This window comes from Dipodomys spectabilis, unplaced genomic scaffold (assembly GCF_019054845.1).
Source record: "Dipodomys spectabilis isolate Male_0828 unplaced genomic scaffold, ASM1905484v1 ptg000069l, whole genome shotgun sequence".
Lineage (NCBI taxonomy): Eukaryota > Metazoa > Chordata > Mammalia > Rodentia > Heteromyidae > Dipodomys > Dipodomys spectabilis.
In genome coordinates this window covers 11,781,340-11,797,772 of record NW_024870746.1, presented here as the reverse complement: position 1 = coordinate 11,797,772, position 16,433 = coordinate 11,781,340, and the positions used below count along the sequence as shown (strand labels likewise).

General features: G+C 42.1%; 1 protein-coding gene across 4 annotated transcripts in view; it reads left to right on the top strand.

Moving 5' to 3' along the window:
• The first annotated feature begins 693 nt into the window (after positions 1–693).
• Mia3 (MIA SH3 domain ER export factor 3) overlaps positions 694–16,433 on the top strand; it is a 49,171-nt gene continuing 33,431 nt past the window's right edge. For all 4 annotated transcript variants that reach the window (XM_042681344.1, XM_042681342.1, XM_042681343.1 and 1 more), the window contains exons 1-4: positions 694–848; positions 3,969–4,102; positions 9,329–9,415; positions 12,139–14,920. In XM_042681344.1, the coding sequence (XP_042537278.1) occupies positions 710–848; positions 3,969–4,102; positions 9,329–9,415; positions 12,139–14,920 (3,142 nt within the window). In that variant the 5' untranslated portion in view covers positions 694–709. The remainder of the gene's footprint in view (positions 849–3,968; positions 4,103–9,328; positions 9,416–12,138; positions 14,921–16,433) is intronic.

The window sequence follows — 16,433 nt, the reverse complement described above, 5'->3', positions numbered from 1 at the left end:
TGGGAATCTCATTCTCTTTCTGAGGAAGTCCCAAGCCCACGTCCACCTGGAAGACTAAACAGGCCTCTGTCTCTCAAGTACATCCTCGCCCATCCCTCGATTCCGCGTCCCTAATCAAAGAAGATTCTGGGATGAGGGCTCCAGGAACCCTCGAGTGTCTGAAGTGGGAGGTCGGGTAGTTGGGAACCCTGGACGAGCTGTGGCAAAAATCTTAGATGGCATTTGGTAGGTAGCTCAGAACCGAGAACCAGGGGACTTGGAGGATGGTGGCCAAGTGGAAGATAGCCTGATATCAGAAGCTACCAAGGAAGGAGCCAGAAGGGACCTGTTGGGCTGGCGCGGGGTGGGGGTGAGGGGGTGAGGGACGGTCGGAGTCACGCGGGGGAGTCGCCCGTGAGGGGACGGGCGCCAAGACAGGCGACTGGATCAGGGAGAAGAAACAGAATCTCGGTTGCCAAGGCAGCAAGCAGAGGGGAACGCCTGGGGAAGAAGGACGCAGGGCTCTGGCCTCCTCAGTGTCCCGGTGCATCCCTCCAGAGCCCGGGGCTGACGTGTCACTCGGGAACTGCTGAACCCATCCGAGGGCGCCGCCCCTCCGCGCCACGCTCCCCGCCGCCGCCCCCTGCGCTCCGCCTCCCGGCACCGCCCGCCCGGCGGCCGCCTCCTCCTCCTCCTCCTCCGCGTCACCGGCTCCCGAGGTGACCACAACATGGCTGCGGCGGCGGCGCCGGGGCTGCTCTTCTGGCTGCTGGTGTACGGGCCGCCCTGGTGGGCGGAGGGGCAGCTAGACCCCAGCCCCGGCCGGCGCTTCTCCGAGTACAAACTCTGCGCGGACGACGAATGCAGCAGTGAGTGCACTGCAGGCCGAGGGGTTGGGGGGGGGGGGGTCCCGGGTCACCGACTGCGCCGCGCGGGGCGCCAGAGCCCCGCCGCCGGGCCGTTGGCCTAAGGGGGTCTCCAGCCCCTCGGGTGGAGCGCGGGGCGGGGCGGGGGGGACCAGCGATCCTCAGGCTCGTTAGACCCCCCTCCCGCTCTGCCGACGCGTGGCCGGCTGGCCCTGGTCGTGGAGAGGGGGAACTGCACCTCCCACTTGTTGCCAGCGTTGTCTTTCTTTCTTTCTTTTTTCCTCTGCTGGCTGAAGCCGGGGTCTGGGCTGGGGACACTGCGCCCCCCTCCCCCCGCCTCCACCTCCCCGGTGACAGTTCCCTCCCCGATCCGCCTCGGTTCCCTGGATGCTGGGGTTGCGCGCCGCGCGCCCTGGGCTCCCCGGGCTCCCCGGGCTCCCCACGCTGCAGCCTAGCGCTTTCTCGCTCCCTCCGCGGGAATCTGGGTGGGCGCGGGAGCGAGAACTCGGTGGGCGTAATTCCAGTTGACGGTGTGGGGTTCCTTTGGAAGGGCGCCCTTGGGAGCTGGCCCCTTAGCCCTTCTGGCTGCACTGAGATTTGGGCTCCTCTATCTGCCTTTTGAACGGGGATTGGAGGTTGCTTTTTAGGATAAGCCCAGTGTTTTGCAAGGTCTCCGCCCCGACTCTGAAACGAAACCTGTCATTTCTGTGCATGGAAGCCTCCTTGCCAAACTGCCAGGTTAGGGCAGCGGGAAGGCCCAAATCATTGAAAGAGGCCAAGATCTGCACCGGCCACCTCGGATCCGCATCCTCAGTCTTCGGTGCGCAGGAAACGGAATTGAGCCTCAGTCCCGGCTTAGAGGTGGCGATGGGAAGGACATAGACCTTCAAATGCTGAAGAGGGTTATTACAGTAATAATAAATACTCCAAGGGTCTTGTAAGCCATTCCACCTTTAGCCCAGCTGCTTGGGTTGATGGAATATCTTCCTGGGTGTTTGGCCACCCAAGAATAATTCTTCTGGCTTTCAGGGTAGGTGGTCTGCAGTAACCTTGTAACTTGCTGACAGTGTTATTCATGATGATGAATAGATGTAGAAAAATATTCTAAAAAGGCCAAAATGCCAACAGTTTTAAGTCATCTATATTCCAATTGGTGTTATCAAAGACAAAGTTCACAACCCTAATTATTTATAAACACTACAATATCTGTAAAGAAAATGGAAGGTGGCATCTTTCAGCGATTTCCAGAGAAAACCCTAAGGCCCATGCAAGAAAACACTGCACACACAGAGCAAACGCCACGAATTTTTCCCAGGCTATTCTTTTACCATTGAACAGGGCAGGATGTTTGTTGTTCTTTGCTGTGGCACACTGCCCTTGGATGCCTCAAAACAAGTTACCTGGTGTCTCAAATGACTGATACTTTCTTAGAATTTACACACTGTTGGAACGGCTGGGGGTTGTAACATAACATGAGAAATAGCCTGTGTCCAAACAGAAGCAACTAAACAATGAGCAAAAGGAGGAACACGGCTTGGGTCTGTGTTGTAGAAGTGTTTGGTCAAGTGTGTGTGTGTGTGTGTGTGTGTGTGTGTGTGTGTGTGTGTGTGTGTGTGTGTGTGTGTGTTGTCCTTGAATCCTTTTCGTATAGGTGTTCCACAGTGTGCTTTATGTTGTCATTGGATACATTACTACCAAACCTTAAGAATCTCCATGGAAACAAGAGAAACATGCCATTTTCAGTTCTTACAGAATTCTCAGCCTTGAATTCCTTCAACCTGGCCTCTTACTCAATTATGTCTGTATTAGGATGCTGACATGTCTGAAAATAATCTGATCTTAGTTTCAAAAATCAAGATATCTCTCCAAATCAGTACAGATTCCTAATACATTTTTTTCCTAATGCACTTTTTTTTAGCTATTGTGTGTTATTGATAACCAGCATTTATTTATTTATTTATTTATTATGTTGGCTGTGGGGCCTGAACTCTGGGCCTGGGCATTGTCCCTCAGTTCTTCAGCTCAATGCTAGCGCTCTACCACTTGAGTCACAGCGCCACTTCCAGCTTTTTCTGCTTATGTGGTGCTGAGGAATTGAACCCAGGGCCTCATGCATGCAAGGCAAGCACTCTACCATTGAGCTACCTTCCCAGCCCTTTAACTGGCTTTTAGAAACAAGTTTTATTTCCATTTCTCCCTTGTGTCTACTACTTAAATGCATCTATTGTCCATTTCATCTTACATCAGAACTGTGTATTTGGTCAACTAAATGGAAAATACAACTTCTACTAGTTTATAGATTGAGTGTGATTCAAGGCCTGCATTTTAAGCATGAAGATAATTCCTGACCTGTTCTCATGGATTTGCTTGGTCCCTGGCACATAGAATGTCCACTTTTGGTATTTTTTTCTTTTGTTTTGAATTCTTAATGTTGAAAACACCCACTATTATTTGCTTTGAGAACATATTGCTTTGTGATGGATTGCTTTGGATTCTTATTATAATGTGGTATCTTCTTAATTTACCCAGATACTGTGCAGAGGCAGCAACTTGGCTCCATGAAATTGAGTGTTTACTGATACATAGTAGCAGTTGCAGACACTTAAAGATAGAGCTTTTTAGTGGTTAGATCAAGTTAATTGACCCCTTGGGGGATCCTGGAGGTTTGCAAATCCCAGTTCCTTATTATCTTCCCAGTAGCTGCCGTTAAGCCAGTCAGTGTCTGCACTTATCCATCTGCAAAGTGAGGTTTTTTTATGATTATGAAACATTGAAAAATTGTGGCCTAAAAGATTTTAGATGGAACCAAGAGTTTGACTGGAGATCATCCACATGCTGCTGGTGGTGGTAGACATATTGTTCTTTGCTTCCCAGTATTAGCCACACACACAAAAGAGGTTTTCCTTGTCTAATTGTGGAAGTTGGTAAGATTTCTAGCAATAAAGCTCTAAGGATTGCAAATTCTTTGAGAATGTGAGTTAAAAGCAATTTCAGAAAGTACTGGGGAAAATATTGTTTATAGTGGGATTAGTATTTCAATGATAAATGTATGGGACTGTGAACAATATCAAATCCTATTATCTGGTTACTTATTAGTTTTTTTTTTCCTGTGTTTATGTGCAGTGTTAATGTTCCGAGGTGAGGCTCTGGAAGATTTCACAGGCCCTGATTGTCGCTTTGTGAATTTTAAAAAAGGTGATCCTGTATATGTTTACTATAAGCTGGCAGGGGGATCCCCTGAAGTTTGGGCCGGAAGTGTAAGTAAAAACTTAACTAAACTTTATTTTCTTACATAGATAGGATTGCTTATTTAGTATACTACAATGGCTGTTTCCTTAGGGTCTTTGATGGATGTAACCTATCCTCTCTACTAAACTGAATAAAGATGGTCCTATGGGTTCAAAGCCAGCCCCGGCAGAAAAGTTCCTGAGATTCCTATCTTCAAGAAGCTGGAAGTGGAGGTGTGGCTCAAGTGGTACAGTGCCAGCTAAAGGAGAATACTGAGTTAAAAAAAAATATGGTTCTGATCATAGCAGAACTTCTCAGAATGGGGACTCAGCAGAGATTTTTGAAACAAAATCAAACTGATCTGGCCACTGCCCCTCAGTATCAACTTCCAGGAAGGTTGCCCATCCTGGGGCTTGAACTCAGGGCCTGGGCACTGTCCCTGAGCTTCTTTTGCTCAAGGCTAGCACTCTACCACTTGAGCCACAGCACTACTTCTGGCATTTTCTGTGTATATGGTACTGAGGATTCGAACCCAGGGTTTCATGCATGCTTGGCAAGCACTCTACCACTAAGCCACATTCCCAGCCTTTCTCTCTCTCTCTTTTTATATATATGCAGTGTATCTTAAAGATGCAATGGACATTAGACTTAATCTTGTAAACTTTATGAGAGATACTGTTTCAGATATGTAAGTTTAAAGTTGACTTTAGTTTTGACTTTTCTATGTTATTACACTTTGCGAAAAAAGAAAAGGTGTCTGTCCTGAGAAGAGTTACCTAACATTTGTATAGTTCTTAGTCTGTTTAACAGCAAACTGCTGTGTTCCCTGTATGCTTTTTTGCTTTTTGTTTGTAACTTCTGGGTCATCCTTTTCCTGCTTTTCTAATATTTAGTGTCTGGGAGTTTCCCCAGGGATTCTGTTCCCAGCCATTTTCCTGGATGTCCTGATTGCCATCATATGTGGCAGTCAATGTTTTTAATCAGGAGATTCATTAGCAGTAATTTGACTGAGAGCCTGAGTGTGATGTGGACTATTGGTTTATTTACAGTAGTAGTCCTTGATGACTTTAGGATTATTTCAGTTTAGAAGTATTCCCAGTCCCAAATGTGAAAATTCTCACCCTCAATATAACACTTAACAAACAATAGAAAATAAGTCTCCAGAAAGCCCCATGGGGAAAATAAGTTTATTTTGTTGTCATTCCAAATACTCTTCTATTTTAGACAAATCTGGTTGTATTAATTCATATTAAAAAAGCTATTTATTCTTTTCATTTAATTAAATAGAATGTCTTGATAACCTTTACATTTGGAACTGTCTTATGTAGACCTCTGCTTCATTTTTCTTATAGCAGTCAATGTCTTTCTTCATTCTTTGTCTTTAAGCTTTATTTTTTTTTTTTTGGTCGGTGGGGCTTGAACTCTGGGCCTGGACGCTGTCTCTCAGCTCTTCAGCTCAAGGCTAGCACTCTACCACTTGAGCCACAGTACCACTTCTGTCTTTAAGCTTGTGGATACAGTTGCACTTAGTTTTCCTCTGACTACTCTTACTCATTACCATACCCACATCTAGAAATTTTGTCATTATTTCTGGGTCACAGCTCTCCTCTGCCTTCTCTAGGCACTCACCTTTAATACTCAACTGGCAGAGATCTCTCCTGGCAGTGGACTGTGTTCATGGGATATTCATTTTACTGCTTTACATTGCACTCAGTTTATGTACTATCTTAGTTCAAATAAAGTAAAAAAAAAAAAAACAACTCTGTAAAGGAAGCCTTATCTTTTTTCCTTTTGGTATTTTGTTACAGGATAGTGACCTTAATTATATTTGTTCTGATTGTAGCATATGTAGAATTTGTTCTTTCCTTCCCTACCCTCAAATCAAATCAACAGTACCTTGGTGGGGATGATCTGTGGAAACAAAATTAGACATAACCATTACTTCTAGTCACGAGGCTCAGTGGTTCTGCACCACTTTTTGTCAGATAATAAGAAATGGGATATCACCCAGTGTATAATTTTGGAGCTTTATATAACCTATGGTCTCAGTGGACAAAGATTAGGCAAAGAATTTGTCTTTCCTTTCTGCGTGTATCTCTGGTTTCTTTGTTCTTTCTAGAGTTAAGCTTAATAGAATCTTCCTCAGAAAGAATACCCCTCAGATTTCCCTCCCACTTTATGAAACTTATACTTAGGAAATTAAAAACTCTCCAGAGTTTTCAAAATGACTCTTATTTCTGATTCTTAGTTCTCATTCTGCAATCTGTGTGTGTGTGTGTGTGTGTGTGTGTGTGTGTGTGTGTGTGGTTTCTTAAAGTTTCAGACTTTATCAATAATGCAGCTTTTAGTTGTCCTGTCTTATCTTATTCTATTATCCACACTGGCTTTCAGATGGTTTGCAGGTATAACAAGAGCATTCACAAATGAGGATATTTTAGAGCTAGTGATAAGATGTCCCTTTTATCTTTTTGTGCACTTGATTTGCAGATCAGGCACTTTTAATGGTGTGGAAGAAACTTACTACTGCTTCCTTTTAGATAATAGCTAGTAAAAGGCATGTGTTTCTTAAGGGAACTTTTATGTACCCCATATATACTTTATATGGCATAGCTGTTGGTGCTGAAAATTGTTTTTTGTTTTTGGTGGTGGTGGGGCTTGAACTCTGGGCCTGGGCACTGTCCCTCAGCTCTTCAGCTCAAGGCAAGTACTCTACCACTTAAGCCACAGCACCACTTCTGGTTTTCTGGTGGTTTATTGGAGATTAAAGTCTCACGGACTTTCCTGCCTGAGCTGGCTTTGAACCACAATCCTCAGATCTCAGCCTCCTGAATCGCTAAGGTTACAGGCATGGCTTTAAAAATTTTTTTTTTAATGATGTTATTTTCTGTAGAGAATTTATTTTACCTGGAACCAAGGCTTGGTATGAAGATAAGCACTGTAATATTTTTTTAATTCTTTATTGTGATTAAGTGATTACCTAATTTGCCAAATTTCACAGTATTGTGGGATAGTGATGCTTAGTTAAAGTCACAAAAACATTCTAACTTTCATGGGACAAATTGTCTATTGTGGTCTATAACATTTATGAGTTTTATGAGCTTTGCAATACAGTTATTTCTTCCGCATTGGGTGGTATGTACATTTCTTTTGTTTTGCATAGCATCAGCTGTTCCCTCTTTCCCACTTGTTCCCTCCCTCCCATCACTGCCATTGAGTTGCTTAGTTCATTTTGATCAATGTCCAGTGCAGCTGATGGGTACTGCTGTTGTATGTTTTTCCCTGATTCCCTCTAGTTCTGTGTCCTCCTGGTTTCCCTCCAGTAGTGTGCACATATATACCATATATGTGATCATCAGCATGGGTTATTTAGTAGTGATTTGACCACATGAGTGGAAGTCCTTTGTTTCTTAAGTCTTGTTAATTTTGTCGTATCACCTTACATTTTGGATTTAACATCTACTTATCAGGGAGACCATGTGCTGTTTGTCTCTTTGCTCTTGGCTTACCTCGCTCAACATGATTTCTTCTAGCTCCACCCACTTCTCTGCAAATGCTATTATTTTATTCTTTCTAATGGCTCCATAGTATTCCATTGTGTATAGATAGCACAATTTTTGGATCCATTTATCTGTGGTGGGACAGCTGGGTTGTTTCCATATCCTGGCTATTGTGAACAGTGCTGCAATAAACATGGAGGAAACACAGTAATTTTATTTTCAAAGAATTTTCAATGTAAAGTTGTTGGTTTTTGGGGGAGGATGGGCTTTGAATGCAGGGCATTGTGCTCTCACTTGGCTTTTTTGTTCAAGGCTGGTATGCTGTGCCACTTAATCTACACCACCACTTTCAGTTTTTTGTTGGCTAGTAGGAGATAAGAGCCTTATAGACTTTTCTGGCTTTGGCTTTAAACTATGATCCTCAGATCTCAGCCTCATGAATAGTTAGGATTAGAGGAATGATCCACTAGTGTTGTATTCAGTGTCATTTTTGAAAAACTTGGTACAGGGGCTATGAAGGTGGCTCAGCAGTAGAGTGCTTACCCCTCATGCATGAGGCCCTGGGTTCAATTCCTCAGCACCACATAAACTGAAAAGGCTGGATGTGGCACTGTGTCTCAAGTGGTAGAGCACTAACCTTGAGCTGAAGAGCTTAGGGACAGTGCCCAGGGCTAGAGTTCAAGCCCATGACTGATCAAAACCCCCAAAAAACAAAACTTGGTACAGCATATAATATCAATAAATATTTGCTATTTGTTATAGTGGCCATATATTTCAGAAACTGTATACTCTTTTTACTTTTTGATTTTCACAATTATTATTTGTTGTTCCCATTTCCTGGAGTTTACTTTGATAAGTATTATATGATCAGAGACACATTCACACTTTTTTTTTAAAGGAAGGTGAGCATTGTTCATAAGTACTTACATATGTACTTTTTTTTTTTCCTGTGCTGAGGCTTGAACTCAGGGCCTGGGCATTGGCCCTGAATTTTTTTGCTGAAGACTAGCATTCTACCACTTAAGTCACAGCTTGGTTTCCAGCTTTTTTTTTTTTTTTTTTTAGTTATTTGAAGAGTCTTACAGATTTTCCTGTCCCAACTGGCTTTGAACTGTGAGGATTACAGGTGTGAACCACTGGTTCCCAGCTCCTATGCACATTTTATTTGCACAGTTAATGCTTGCTGGAGATCATTTGGAGGTTTTGTTTTTTTATTTTTTTGCTGGTCGTGGGGCATGAACTCTGGGTCTGGTCACTGTCCCTCAGCTCCTCAGCTCAAGCCTAGCGCTCTACCACTTGAGTCACAGTGCCACTTCTGGCTTTTTCTGCTTATATGGTGCTGAGGAATTGAACCCAGAGCCTCATGCATGCAAGGCAAGCACTCTACCACTGAACCACTTTCCCCTGGAGGTGTTTTTCTAATCAGCTTTGATTGACATAGTTTTACTTATATAGTACACAATATTCTTCTGTTATGCAGATCTCTCATTTACTTCCAAATCAAACTTAATGTGCCCAGTGTTTAGAAGTAAAATGGATATGTAAAAGAAAAAAAATGAATGGTTTTGGAAATGTTGGTTAATTCTTACTGGAATAATAATATCAATGTAATTGCAATAGCAAATATATATCAACCTATTCACTTCTTCTACCTACTTACTTCTTTGTGTATTTCCCTTCACTGCTAAGAAATAGCTCATTTATATTCCTTGTTTGGAATTTGATTGATGTTGTTCTTTTGCCTATTCTTTCATATAGGTTGGGCGTATCTTTGGATATTTTCCAAAGGATTTAATCAAGGTACTCCATGAATATACAAAAGAAGAGTTACAGGTTCCAGCTGATGTAAGTTGTTGAGTTCTTTTTTGTTCTCAGTTATAAATTGGCTTATCAGTTAATCAGCTGTAGTCAGTCAACTGTTTGTGGCAGTCCTTGAGTATGTTTTAGTCAGGGAAATAAAACATTCAAACATTTATCAGATTTAATTTGGACTCTAACTGTAAGAAAAGTTTGAAAAGCATTGAAAGGGGATTATAACCTAACAGTTACCTAACATGTTTAAACAGATATTTTTAAAGAACCTATATACTCGTATAAAGGTTTTCCTTTATTGTTTTATATGTGAAAATTTGAGATGTTTGTATTTTAAAACAAAAAGATGTGTCCCAGTATGAAAACTACTCATTTAATAGGCATTAGACATTTTAAATATATAGAAATGAAGTCAACTAGGTGCAGGTGGCTCACACCTATAATCTTATCTATTCAGGAGGTTAAGGTCCGAGGATAATGGTTTGAAACCAGCCACGGCAAAAAAGCTGGAAGTATAGCTGTGGCACAAGTGGCAAAGTGCTAGCCTTGAGTGAAAAAAGCTAAGGAATAGCACCCAGGACTTCAGTTCAAGCCCTAGTACTGGCACGCACACGCGCGCACACACACACACACACACACACACACACACACACACACACACACACACCACATGCAGAAACAAAAAACACAAGGAGAAGAAAAGAAAAGAAATGAGGTTAAATGAATCCTACTCTAAATTACATATAGGTCTAGAAAAGCAAATGAATAGGGGTTTTCTTATTGCCTATAGTGCTTTGAGAAATCATAATAGGTTATAAATTCAGAAAATGGACCTAAGGTTTTTGGGTGGGGTCTAGGCTCAAGTCCGTAAAGGCATCAGGCATACCTCTGAAGCAGTCATCTGTGCTGCATGAACTGACAATGTTGTCATGGCCAGAAAGGCTTTATGTTCTAGACTCCTTATTCCAACTGATAGTTTTCTGGTGTTTAAGCCTTACAGGAATTGATGTTCACCTCCATTGAAGCATCTGTGGTCAGCATATTGTGTGTGTGTGTGTGTGTGTGTGTGTGTGTGTGTGTGTGTGTGTGTGTGCGCGCGCGCGCGCGCGCGCACATGTGTAGGCCAGTCCTGTAGCTTGAACTCAGGGCTTGGGCTCTGTCCCTGAGTTTATTTTTGCTCAAGGCTAGCATTCTACCATTTGAGTCACAACACCACTTCTGGCTTTTTCTGTGTATGTGGTACTGAGGACTCGAACTCAGGGATTCATGCATGCTAGGCAAGCACTTTACCATTAAGCCACATTCCTAGTTCCCTGTGGTCAGCATCTTTGGAACAAGCTCCCAAGCTAAAAGATGGATAAAATGGATAAAGTCACAGAGCTATTGCTGCTCTTAAAAATTTCTTGATAATCTCAAGTACCATAACATCAGTGCTGTTAGTGACTGATGGTGATTCTCTGTTGATAAAGATACTGGGCAGGATTTAAGTGACTGCTAGCAGTTCATTAGTTGCAGAGAATGGATTCTGCCTTCTCATTATACTTCCCTTGAGATATGTTGTATGTGTTAAGAAATACATATATGTGTATGTGTGTATATTAAAAATATACTACCCTCAGAAATGCATGTGATGGATAGAAGAAATCAAGATATTATTCATCACTTCTACACTGCAAGGGTATCACTAGAATATTGTAAAGGTTTGCTTAAGAGATTAAAATTATCTTTTTTTAGTTATTCACTCTGTAGGATTCTTTTTATACCAGTTTGCTTACTAGCACAGAAAAGATGAATATAGATTTGAGTAGCCCTGAAGGCAGATCGTAATGACTGACTGAAACCTTGTTTTAGAGAAAGGCACATTCACTGTGCTGACTCTTGTTTTCGAGTCATTCTTATGATAGTAATAAGAGTAGACTGCCCTTGTTACATTATCTTTCGCTCTCTAGGTTTTTTTTTTTCTGCTTAGCCCCTGTATCCCAGTAAGATTCTTGTTAATCTGATTTATCTTCATCAGTCCAAGGAGAATATGTGTCAAAAATAGAGTGTCAGCAAAGTGGTTCTGCCTATTTCCAGCTGAGGGAGAGGAGAGGATAGCATAGATGATATAGGAATGGAGAAGCTACCTGACCTTCTGGCTGCTCCAACACAGATCCTTACAAGAGGAATTGCCAAAATATCAAGTGCAGATACAGTGATATCCCACTTTCCTCCCTCTTTTGCTCAGAACAAATGGAGAGACATAGAGCCAGGAAGATGGACCCAAATCACTACTACTTGCTCATTAAACCGTTTAAAGAATATGACCTATGTGTTTTGTCTTGTTTTAATTAAAAATGCAGAAATAATAAGCTTTCTAACTTTGCAGTCTAGAGTAAGACTGGCAGACCCAACTGGGAGTCTACTCAGGGAATTCCGTTCATATAAATCTCACAGCATGGAGGAACAGTATTTGTTTACTGTATGGCTGTCCCAGTTAGTAAACAGAAAAGAGGGATGGGACTCAACAAACTCACCAGCCACATCATGAATCATTCTTTTCAGGAAGAGAGGATGAGGGTAAGTTAGGAGTATTTCTTGGGTGTTAGCCTCCCATCTCCCAATGATCAAGAACCATCATAACTCAAGGTTGGCCAGAAGTTGGCTCCTCTAGAGCTAGGCATCAATTTGGGATTCTCTCTGTTATTAGCATAAACATGAGATGCTCTCATGACACTTGCTTGTTAAAATAATGAATGTTTTTCTTTTCCTGACAGGAGACAGACTTTGTCTGTTTTGATGGAGGAAGAGATGATTTTGATAATTATAATGTAGAAGAACTCTTAGGGTATTTGGAATTGTATGATTCTGCAACTGATGCTTCTGAGAAGGATGTAGCAAAGGTTTCTCAGACTGAATTATCTAAGGAAAGTGAACCTGAACCTGAACCAGTAGAAGCCAATGCAGAAGAAAGTAAAAGTGCATTTCCAGAAAGCACTGAGGATCTAGAGGAACAGTTTTTGGCTCAGAAGAGTCACCCACATGCAAATAGTCAAACAGATAATGCTCAGGGACAAAAATCATCATTTGACTCTTTCGAAGAAATGCTGAAAGATAAACTAAAAGTACCAGAAAATGAAAACAAAAGCAGCCATAGTTCTCAGGTCATAAATGAACAGGAGAAGATGGATGCATATAAACTTTTGAAGACAGAAATGACTCTAGACTTGAAAACCAAATTTGGCTCAACTGCTGATGCTCTTGTATCGGATGATGAGACAACTAGACTGGTTACTTCATTAGAAGATGATTTTGACGAGGAATTGGATGCTGAGTATTACACAGGAGATAATGAAGAAGAGGAGAATACAGACAACTTTGATGAATTACCATTGCTAACTTTCACAGAAGGAGAAGATGAGGAAACATCAATAAAGTCCAGAATGGAAAAACATTTAACTGATAGAGAACAAAGTCTGAACAAAGAGGGTAAGGTTGAGATGACTATGCCACCTGGCATCAGCAATGATGACAAAAATGTACTGACAACCTGGGGGGATAGTTTCATCTCTATTGTCACAGGTACTGAACAAAAAGCAGGTGTGATGACTTCAGAGAGTTCTAATTCAGAAGAAGAAAAGGAAAATGGTGACACTCGAGTACCAGAGAGCAAACAGGGCAAACTGCAATCAGCTGTTGATGACATTGACCCTGAACATACAGAAGATGGTCTTCTTGTAGAAGCCTCTAAAACAAATGATAAAGATGACTCAGAGGTTCACATTAAAGAAAAAAGGGAGGATGTCCAGAAGCCCAAGATGGACCTAGTGCCAGACCAGTCAGAATTAGAAGATGTGAAGCAAGAGGGGGTGACTATTCACAGTTCTGAAAACAATGAGCTCAACTCTTTGCCAGCTGCTGAAAAGGGTAAAGATGTTTGGAAATCAGTGTTCAAAACCAAAGAAAATGACCTAAAAGAAACAATCATTCATGTCTCAAAAGAAATGTTCAATGAAGAAAAACCTGGAGAGAAGATTTTGGGGGATGGCCCAGAGATCAATCAAGCTGTGGAAAATCAGATGACTGAAGGAAAGAGTGAGCAGAAATCCATGGATATCATACCACTCTTGGGAGATAATCAGCAAAATACATCAAAACATAGTATGGAAGAAGTAGATTTTTCAGTGAATGGACCAAGTGTGCACACACATTCAGTGGAACATCAACATAAAGAGGAAGAAGATGCTCCTAAAACTGAAAGTCAACCAAGGTTCTCCTCTCCAGAGAAAATTGGTTTGCCAAGTGAACTGAAAGAAAAGATTCCTACTTTGGGAAGAAATCTTTCTTGGCATCAAGACAAAGACATGACCACTACAGTCAGTAAGCAAGTGAATGAGAAGTTAGGGCTCTCTGAGCAAGAGGACAAGGAGGACCCCACAACTGCACAATTGGTTCATCAAAAGGCAACACAGGGAACTCAGGAAGTTGAAACACCCGAGCAAGATGATCTGGTGGAAGTACCAGGTTTCCATACTGAAAAACCAGATGCAGACGAGGATGATATTCTCCCTGAAGAACTACTAGAGGATGAAAATGCTCAAAGTGCAAAACAATCTAAAGAGACACACCCTAACATTTGGGAAGGGAAGTCAGATGTTAATTTACAAGTTAATGAAAAAGTAACTTCAGGGACCATGAATCCTGATCCAGAAACTGACGGACATAAACCTTCAAGTATGGTTTTGGAGATGAAGAATAGTGATAGTGCAGTCTCAGGGGTAGACAAATTAGGCAGGGAGCCAGGTACTGTGGTGGTGGGCAGAACAGACAGCTCTCTGGAAGATGAGAAAGCCCAGAGATCATCAAAAGAAGGTGACTTTCTTGACAAGAAAAAGACTCAGCTTCCAGGGTTAGAAGAAATATTTCTGAATAAAGATGCTGACAACCTGGAAAAAGGCAATCTTGAAGAAAACCTAAACACCCCAGGACTTGTAGAGATGACTGATGGAGAAGAAATCTCAGAAGAGGAGCCTAAGAACATAGAGAAACTCATGGACTCAGAAAGCCAGGGGCCTGGTTCTGTAGACCTTGACCATGACTTGTTCCCTGGAAGCTCACACACAGCTCTGGAGCCAGAGCTCAGCACCTTCAAGGAGACTTTGCCCATCATAACCAGCTTCTGCAGAGAAGTTCAATCTCTGCAGCGGTTCCTGAAGTACTTAGATGTCACTGAGTTAGAAGCTATGCTACGTGAGATGTCATTAAAGCTGAAGTCAGCACAGCAGGAGAGCCTGCCCTACAATGTGGAAAAAGCCCTGGATAAAGTCTTCCGGGCTTCAGAGTCACACATTCTGAATGTGGCAGAGAAAATGCTCGATACTCGAGTGGCTAAAAATAAAGATCTGGGAATGAAGGAAAATAACGTATTTGAAGAGGCTGCGGTGATGGATGACGTTCAAGACCTGGTCTATTTTGTTAGGTACCAGCACTCCATGGTGGAGACGGCCCCACTCATCACTCCCCCTCCTCTAGAGGAAGGCTGGGCTGGACCAACGGAAGGTAAAGTTCCTGCCTGTGGCCTTGTCTGGGTTGGGCTGGAGAAAGCAGGTGGTGGTACTGGTCACCGAAGTGCATATGTATAAGGTTCCTAGATCTAGTTTCCATGTGTTTAATAAAGAAGGCTCTTCTTTCAGTCTAGAACATAAAAGGGAGATTTTTTTCTTATTGTTTCCCTTAAGGTAGATTAGTCAATATTTCAAAAGGAAACTTTATAAAAAGCTAAAGAGGAAGCTACAACCAGAAACTTAATGTACTAAGTAGATTTCTTAACAAAGCACAGATCTCAGATAAGATTAGGGAAAGTCTTATGGAACCCAATTTCTCCATCATAAAGTAACTGCTCCCTAACCAACGACTGACAGCATAACTTTGTGTGTGTGTGTGTGTGTGTGTGTGTGTGTGTGTGTGTGTTGTGTGTGTGTGTGTGTGCATGCGCACGTGCGTGCTACTGCGGTTTGAACTCAAGGGTTTCTGCATGTTAGTGCATGTACTCTTATCTACTACTTGATCTATGTCCCCAATTCTTAAGTTATTTTTAAAATTGGGTCTCATGTTTTTTGCTTGGGCTAGGCTTGGACCATGGTTTTCCTACCTATGATGCTCACATAACTGGGATTATGTTTGTACCATCATGTTTATCCTGTAGAGATTGGGGGAAGACTGTGTCTTACTTTTTTTTTTTTGCCAGGACTGGCCTCAAAACAATCTACCAATTTCCACCCCCCTGGTGGTTGGGATTGTAGGCATGAGCCACTGATCCTGGCCCTTAGCATAACTTTCCCCCGCCAGGTTCTAGGATTGGACTCAGGGCTTAGGCATCATCCCTGAGCTTTCTTGATCAAGACTAGCACTCTATCACCTGAGCCACAATCTGCTTCCCATTTTTGGGTGGTTATTTGGAGATAAGAGTCTCCCAGACTTTCCTGTCCAGGCTGAGTTTGGTCCTCAGATCTCAGCCTCCTGATTAGCTAGGATTATAACTGTTCGCCACTGGCCCCCCAGTGGCATAATACAGTTATATTCTATGGGTCCTTGGTTTTTAAATTTTAGATTAATTAAGGATGATTAGCATATGCAATGTTTGGGTTATCCCAGTACTGCAAACAAGCAAACAGATTAATCAAGGATGGAATCAGGATGAGGAGCTTTCTAATAACATACACTTGACAAATGAAAGCCAGTCAGTGAATATTTGCTAACCAATATGGCCAATATCCTGATATAAGCTTTTTATTTCCTAGTCCCATGTTTTATCCTGTGTACCTGTGCTTTTCAGACTGAAGCATATAGTAGAGGACATAAAGCCACAGGAAAATTTATCTGCAGAGAATGCTAACTTTTCTTGAGAATTGGAGGAAGAGAACATTTTTACATTTAACCAAACCAGCTATAGTTTGGATAAGAGTGAAAAAGCCAAAAGAATTTTCAAGTTACAATATGTGAATACAAAGAAATAATCTTTGTTGTGGATGACAGTGGACAATGCTTTGAACTTCTTAGGGAAAGAGATATG